Source organism: Eucalyptus grandis, chromosome 5, assembly GCF_016545825.1.
Source record: "Eucalyptus grandis isolate ANBG69807.140 chromosome 5, ASM1654582v1, whole genome shotgun sequence".
Lineage (NCBI taxonomy): Eukaryota > Viridiplantae > Streptophyta > Magnoliopsida > Myrtales > Myrtaceae > Eucalyptus > Eucalyptus grandis.
Genome location: NC_052616.1, coordinates 32,909,603 through 32,918,323, shown reverse-complemented (window position 1 = coordinate 32,918,323; position 8,721 = coordinate 32,909,603). Strand labels below are relative to the sequence as shown.

Sequence of the window (8,721 nt, the reverse complement as noted above, 5' to 3'; positions counted from 1 at the left end):
CTTTTCTCACTCTCTAGCTGAGTAGTGTTTGCTTTGAGAAAGTCTTGCAGCTGCAAAAGGATAAATGAGAGAAGATGAAAAGAGAGTGTGCAGGGTGTGAGATGACTGATGAAATGGGGCTTAGCTTTGTATGGGGCCTTTCTCAGATTTTGCTGAGCTGGATGTGTACAAAAAGGATCAGAAAGCTGTCTCTGTTTTAGGATGATCTGTGAGAATGAGCAGAGCTTGGAAGGTGTTTATATATGGATGGGAAACTTGTTTGGCACGCGGTGCTGTGGAGACAGCAGTTCGTGTCTGGATGTGAATAGTGGGCGGCGGGATCTGGGGACGCAACGCGGTCGGACGTGGTGTAGCTGGATCATTGTTTGTTTTCAGATGTTTATTACTTTATTTCTCCGCATTCTCACTGATGGGCATCTCGAAATTTGGTGAGTCCGATGAATCTTGATAAGTGAGGATAATTGTCCTAAAAATCATAATTTATGTTACAATAGCTAATTTAAGTCTAAAAAATTTCGATTATGCAAATATAATATTGAACCTATTGTACAATAACCAATTTGGTCATAAACCTTTTAATCATGCTAATTTAGTTATAAATATTTTGACTATTTACTAATTTAGTCCTAAATTTTTAAAACGAGTCGACAACATAGTCCTTTCGGGTAATTTTTGCCGGATATCACTCAAATACTAGATTGACAAATTATTAAAATGTTGAAAATTGAATTGACAAATCGTCAATACGTTTATGAATAAATTAGCGTAATTAAAAGATTTATAATTAAATTAACATAATTTAAAATTTAAAATTAAATTGGCCATCGTTATTGAATAATTTTCCCTCAATAAGTGTATGGGAATGTTCCAACCACTCATGTGTATTGGACACGACTCTTAAAAAGGGCTGCGGGTGGGCTCTCAAATTACTTTGAGTTGAAGTCATATAATTGAATGGATGAAATGTTGATTATAAAAGCGCTTAACCCCTTAATTCACAGCTTCTTTTTTTTTTTCAGAATTAACAGCTATTCAAAGTGCCGCAAAAGCATTTTTTTAAAAGCAATGTGTTGACGTTTGTTATCAAGGCTCTTGTTAAGCAATCTACAAAAAAATCCTTTACATTTTCCAATGATTGATTGTTTTAATGTTATATGCAATGAATATAATAAAAAAAAATGAATCATTTCAAATAAAATTAGCAGGAGAAGTGAATATTATATATTTGAAGCGACTCTTGTCTTCGTTTTTTTGCTGTTGTTAGTTTTCCCTATTTTTTGGCCAAATTGATGATGTGCTTGTAATGTCGTCATGATATTTACTTTTGCTGGTAGTTGGGGAACTTAAAAAAGAAAAAAAAAAGAATGAATATTTTTTTTTTAAAGTTAATATCCTGAAAAATCCTAAATAGGTACATGTGTAACAAATTTATCCAAGACTAATTTTTTACCATGAAAAACCTCAAACTAGTACACATGTGACAAATTTACCCCAATCGACCATAAAAAAACCTGAAATCGGTATACCTGTACCAAATTTACCTCAACCTAATTTATTTAATTACCAAAAACCCTAAATTGGTACATTTGCGACAAATATACCCTCCATTAAATTGGATTAATACCACAAAAAATCACAAAAATTGTATAACCGTGACAAATGAAGAGTAGAATCGTAAATCGGTATCCAATTAACTGTCACATGTTATTCAACTTAGTAATTTGATAGTAAAAATTGCGACCAAAAAAAAAAAAAATTTTGATAGTAAAATTGAACGGAAATTAACATAGTGTTAATTTGTCATATGTGTATCAGTTTATGGTAAATTTGTCAAAAATTTACCAGTTTTGGGTTTTTTTATGGTAAAAAAATTAGTTTTGGGTAAATTTATTATAAGTGCATTAGTTTGAGATTTTTTTAGGATATTAACCTCTTATATATATATATATTGAAAGGGATAAAGTCCAAATGTTATACTATAATTCACCTAACGAAACCAAATTCATTGGAGTGAACATTTTTTCTCATCTTGCTTTATCTTTCACATTCACTCAAATTAATATTTTTTTTCCTTCTCAATTGATCTTACGGATGAAATTCCAAGATTCTGGCAAAACTTCCTTTTAAAAGATCTTTATCTCCTATCCAAATGCGAGAAGGATCCAACAAGCAAATCCTCAACGTACCAAATAGTCATCCTTTGATCTAGGAGATTTATTTGTACTATCATCAAGATATATCGATCTAATAACAATGTCTAAGTTGATCTAATTTTTAACTAACTTTGCATTTGAATCATGAAAATTGTCTAAGTCAATGCAAGTTTTGTCATGTACGACAGTATATACTAACCAAACCACTAACGATTTATTGTCAAAATTGGCCGAAAGAACTAAATTGGCAAATTGTTAAAAGAATTAAGAATAAATTGATAAATTATCGAATGATTTATGACTAAATCGGAACAATTAAAATATTTATGGAAAAATTAATAATTCTAAAAAATTTTAGGACTAATGTATCACAATTAAAAGATTCTGAATTGAATTAATGACAGTACAATATAGATTTATGATTTTTTGAATAATTTTTCTCAAAATTTCAGGTCGTCCTTATGAAGTTCTGCCCCCCTTCTTTTCTTTTTATCTATCTTAACTTATATTCTCGCATTTTCCATTAGAAACACACGGCGAACACACGGCGACATCACATTCTTTCACTAGGAAGCCAATCATGGATCATGACCCCGTGAATGGTGGGCATTAACAATCTGGCCCCACATTTTAAATCACAAAATACTAAACAAAGGTTGAGGGCTTTTGTCCAAGTAAACGGTTGTTGATCCTAGAGAGAGAGAGAGAGAGAGAAGAATGATGGGCTGTACTGTTGCCTGGATTCTTCTAAACCATGTTAGGAAACTTCACCTATTGATAGGATGCTTCGTTTTTTTCCAAGTGATTATAAGCCAAGACCTTTCAAGTCAACAAGTAATTATTTATAATACAGGTAGTAGTTAAAGTCCTTAAAAAATACAGCATAAAGAAGGAGAAAATTGACAACCCAAGAATCTATAGATTTATGTATTTCGGATTGATTTCTTAACATTTTATTTGGTTTGTGTAGTTCATGCATTTTGACTTTTTTTTTTTTCATTTAAAACACTTCAAAACTCTTATCTTCTGCCGCCCAATATAACTTTTCCATAAATTTATTTAATAATATTTTAAATTTTAGTGGAATTTTTTTTATTGATCAAAATAAAATCTTCAATTCTCAATTGATCAACAACTAAGAGGTCATCATGAATACAAATTTCTTTTCATTTTAAGGAAGTATTATCTTGTCATTTTCTTCTTATTTCTAAGACGACAATGCAAATTATAAGTGCCAGTTTGGCCCAAATCTCATGGCAATTCACAGGCACCAGCAAGTCATTATAATATGGGTTAATACCTTAAAAAACCCTAAACTAGTATACATGTGACAAATTTACCCAAAACTATTTTTTTAACCATGAAAAACTTCAAATTGATACATCTATAATAAATTTAACCCGACTGACCATAAAAAAATCATAAACTGGTACATTTATGAAAAATTTATCCTAAACTAATTTATTCGACCACAAAAAACCCCAAACTGGTAAATTTATGATAAATATACCCTTAGCTAAATTAGATTAATACCACAAAAAAATCACAAAAATTGTAAACCGTGACAAACAGAACGTAAAATTCCAAATTGATATATCAGTCAACTGTTACATGTCATTTAACTTAATAATTTGACAGTAAAATTTAACGAAAACTAACAGAGAGTAAATTTATGACAAATGTACCAATTTGGGGTAAATTTGTCAAAGGTATATCAGTTTGGGGATTTTGGTGGTAAAAAAAAATAGTTTAGGGTAAATTTGTTACAGGTGTACCAATTTGGAGTTTTTCAAGGTATTAACCCTTATAATATTAAATTGAATCGAAGCCAAAAAAATAAAATAAGAAAAGGGCTATGATGCCCATTTGCTAGTTGTCTCATCACCTTTAAATTAATCAAGAATTTTAAAAATAAATCTAAGGCTCCGTTTGGTAACATTCCTATGTTTCTATTTTTCTGTTCTATTATTCCCTAAAATAAAAAATAAAATATAAAAATCATTTGGTATCGTTGGTTAATTTTTCTATTTCACATAAAGTTGTCAAGGAATATATTCGCTTGTCTTCACTGCTACCGCCCGCCATCCGCCGCTTTCGCCTGCCATTGGCTACCCTCTACCAATCATTGCCACTGTTCGCCTCTTGCTGCTTGCCATCAGTCTATCGCCTCTCGCCATCCACCGCCACTTGGGAGCGAGATATTTTGTGTCGTTATCAAACAAATTTTTATTTTAGAAATATAAATATTGTGTCATTATCAAATGCATATTTTTGCTTAGAAACTCATCCAATGATATAAATATAAAGATTAGAAAAATCTATTTCTATTTTAGAGATCAATTTCTGACTAGAATGGTTATCATTCATGCTCAAACGTATTCATTTACTCAGAAATTATTTTAGGAAATAGAAATAGAAAAAATTATTTCTAAAAAGAAACTTATTCCGAGAACAGTAATGTTACCAAAAGCACCCTAATTCACTAGTTGAAGCTGAACCATTTCTTTTGGAAACCTCTATTTGATTCAAGCCCAAATTGAGGGCTTCTATCATTTTTTATCCTGGAAAGATTCCCCTTTTATTGCCTTATGGATGAACGCCAGTAGTGCTCTTTAACTAAAACAAAGAAGCCAAACACTGTTTCTCTAGAGTGTGTTTGGAAGGTTTGCTCTCATGATACCATACTCATGCGGAAGGGTCGAGGATGCACAACACTAGCACCGAAAACGTGATGAAGTTGGGATGCAGCAAGAGGAGGAAAAGGTAATTTTAATTGGTTCGAATTTCAGGTGGCAGGTGAGAGTGTCGAGCTGCTAAGAGAAGTGAATTGTGTGGAGAGTTTTTTATGGTTCAACGGCGGAAATCCCAGAATCGAAAATGCGGAAGTTTAGCAGTGCCCAAGTATAGATGAAATGGAAGTGCAAATGATCAGAAGTCTCCAAATGAGCTAGCGACTTGATATTTAAAGTGAAAGGGTTAGGGTAATTAACAGGTGTGATGACACCATGGGAAATCGACGTTAGATAGAATGCCACTGGCCACTATTTTCCCTCTGATCTATCTCCTATAGAATCATTATATGCTAATTGTCAATTGTCTTTCGCTGGGGCTTGGAAAGAGTCGAATTTAGGACTTACAGTTTTGATATCACGTGAGATTTCATGGGATTGTTTAAAATTATTATAAAAGTTTAAGTTTGGTTACATGAATGCGTGATTTATTATTTAAATATTCTAAAACCAAAGAAGCTGAAAAACCTTCCTGCATTAATAATTATATATTACACCTCGCGCCATCCAAATTGACATACATAGGACCATCCAAGTGAAGAAATGCAAATTATTGAATTAGCTGTGGAGGAGCTGCCGTGCTCAACCCATTAAATTTTCCACCTAAATCATAGTTAAGGTCGGAGTCCTCACCCAAGCATGCAAGCGATGAAGAGATCTGGACACCATCCATTACAGAAGATTTGTGATTACCGCTGTTTTGTATCAGGTGGGTGAAGTGACACATCCAAGACGATTCTCACGAATTTGAAGTTATTCCTGATTCAAAAGGGGTGGTCATCCCCGTTTTTCCTCCAAAAGAGGTACGCCTTCCATCATTAGGGCGTGAAGAGAACTCGTTTGAACTTCGTAGAGTGGTCGGGTTACTGCTCAATGCAGTATGCCTTCTAGGATGAACATTCCTGTCAGGATATAATCCTAATCTTGAATCATGAGTATGTTCTTACGAAAACCATTGTTAATGAAACCCGCAGCTGAAAGGAAGACACGGCAAGCAAAATGACATGAATGAGATATCTACCTCCCCCTGCCAACTCGCTAGGGAGTTTGTTGCTGCCTAATGAAGCATAGCCAATTCGATTAGAGTTTTCCCTCCAAGAAAATCGGCAAAGGGAATTGTTAACAAGTAACCCTAATAAGGAGAAACATGATGATGGCAATGGAGAAAAATATAACAATAGTTCTTCTGCATTTAAATCAGTCACGCCTCGAGTCTTGCGAGCTCAAGTCTCACCAGGTCGGTGAGGTATTGCTAAGAACAATTCTGTACCCTTCTAAGATATGTCGTATTTTTTCATTGTTGTATTATAGTAAATTAGTAATCCAACGATGTAAGGCCTTTTTTTTCTCTACAAGATGTGCATGATTGACTTGTGAAAAGATTAAGGAAATTCTAGTTTTTTTGGGGTCGGATGGGAATTCTGGCTTTGCTAAATCTTTTCAAAGCAATTTTAATTCTCGAGCAGAATTTTGATCTGCTTTTCGTGATCCTTCGTCATGCGCTAGAGGCGAATTTGCAGCCTTGAGGCTTGAACCCAAAGAGCATGTACCGAACCTGCAAAAGAGTTGCTTAGCTGATGCAGAATGATTTTTGTTCCGAAGTTCTTCTCATCTCTATTTGCATTATATGCTATGACATTTTAGGTGGTCTGGTTGTCTCTTACCAAAGAAATCAATCACCAAAGCTGTGGACAAAAAATTAATGAAACTCTCAAGAACTTTGCACTATTTACAAAGTGCCGCGACTCTTTTACAAAAATACATTGACAAAAATGGAATGTGGTGCGAAAATCATCAATGCTGAATGAGGATTAGCTCGCGCTTTGGTTTAGCATCTCATTGTACTGAAGGTATGAAATTTGCCTTTGCAACTTCGTTTGTTCATAGAATTTAGCTATGAACTGCTCTGCTCTTGTGTCGATCCCTCGATCTTCCTCAATTTCCACTCTTCCATCCTCCGCCTGCTCCTCATCGAAATGAGTTCCCTCTTCGCCTCCGTTTTCAAGGAAGCTCTGCCTCACGGCTTCATACCCATAGCACAGTCGGTCGTCCTCGTCAAACTCTGGGTCAAAATCGACGTGGGGATTTATGCACGGTATGTGCGGCAAGGGAAACCGCATCGACCCCGGGCGATGCATCTTCACGTGGACAACCGGGGTCTTATCAAAGGAGAGCTCGCGCTCCCTGTACCAGATCTGGCTGCGCGGCGTCGCCTGGCCGATGGTCTTGAGGAACTTGGGCACAAGGCGGAGCTGCAACTTGAACGCCCCGCCTTTCCTCGCCCAGAGCAGCGCCAGGCGCAGGAGGTTCCACGCGCGGCGAGAAACCCCGGACGTCTTCCTCGGCATCTTTTCTCACTCTCTAGCTGAGTAGTGTTTGCTTTGAGAAAGTCTTGCAGCTGCAAAAGGATAAATGAGAGAAGATGAAAAGAGAGTGTGCAGGGTGTGAGATGACTGATGAAATGGGGCTTAGCTTTGTATGGGGCCTTTCTCAGATTTTGCTGAGCTGGATGTGTACAAAAATGATCAGAAAGCTGTCTATGTTTTAGGATGATCTGTGGGAATGAGCAGAGCTTGGAAGGTGTTTATATATGGATGGGAAACTTGTATGGCACGCGGTGTCGTGGAGAGAGATAGCAGTTTCGTGTGGGGAAATGAATAGTGGGCGGCGGGATCTGGGGACGCAACGCGGTTGGACGCGGTTTGGCTGCATCATTGTTGTTTTCAGAAGCTTATTACTTTATTTCTCCCCGTTCTCATTGATGGGCATCTCGAAATTTGGCAAGTTCGATTGATCTCACGATAAGTGAGGCTAATTATCCAAAAAAATCATAAATTTATTGTACAGTAGCTAATTTAAGTCTAAAAAATTTCAATTATGTCAGATATAATATTGAACTTATTATATGGTAACCAATTTAGCTATAAACCTTTCAATCATGCTAATTTAGTTATAAACATTTTGACTATTTGGCAATTTAGTCCTAAATCTTTAAAACAAATTGCCAACATAGTCCTTTCAGGTAATTTTAGTCAAATATCACTCAAAGACTACATTGGCAAATTATTAAAAGGTTTAAAATTGAATTGACAAATCTTTAATATGTTTATGAATAAATTAGCGTAATTGAAATGTTCATAATTTAATTGGCGTAATTTAAAATTTAAAATTAAATTGGCCATCGTAATTGGACAATTTTCCCTCAATATGTGTATGGTCCACTCACGTGTATCGGATACGACTCTTAAAAAGGGCTGCGGATGTGCTCTCAAATTACTTTAAGTTGAAGTCATATAATTGAATGGATGAATTGATTATAAAAGCGCTTAACCCCTTAATTCACAGCTATTTTTTATTTTCTTTTTTTTTGTCAGAATTAACAGCTATTCAAAGTGTCGCAAAAGCATTTTTTTAAAAAGCAATGTGTTGACGTTTGTTATCTAGGCTCTTGCTAAGCAATCTACTAAAAAATCCTTTACATTTTCCAATGATTGATTGTTGTAATGTATAGGCAATGATTATAATAAAAAAAAACGAATCATTTCAAATAAAATCAGCAGGAGAAGTGAATGTTACATATTTAAAGCTTCTCTTGTCTGCGGTTCTTTTTGTTGTTGGTTTTCCCTATTTTTTGGCCAAATTGATGACATGCTCGCAATCTCGTCATGGTATTTACTTCTGCTGGTAGTTGGGGAACTTAAAAAAGAAAAAAAAAAGGAGTGGACATTTTATTTTTTATATTGAAAAGAATGAAGTCCAAATGTTATACTATAATTCAC

The 8,721-nt window shown here is 34.9% G+C and overlaps 1 protein-coding gene across 1 annotated transcript; it reads right to left on the bottom strand.

Annotated features, from left to right (window-relative positions):
* Window positions 1-6,753: 6,753 nt before the first annotated feature.
* On the bottom strand, window positions 6,754-7,290 carry LOC104446732 (hypothetical protein). Its single transcript, XM_010060552.2, has one exon. The coding sequence runs from the start codon at window positions 7,288-7,290 to the stop codon at window positions 6,754-6,756; it is 537 nt and encodes a 178-aa protein (XP_010058854.2).
* Window positions 7,291-8,721: the final 1,431 nt, after the last annotated feature.

What these genes read in the sequence shown, in the direction of transcription:
- LOC104446732 (XM_010060552.2), bottom strand. Translation starts at nt 7,290, where the DNA reads ATGCCGAGGAAGACGTCCGGGGTTTCTCGCCGCGCGTGGAACCTCCTG.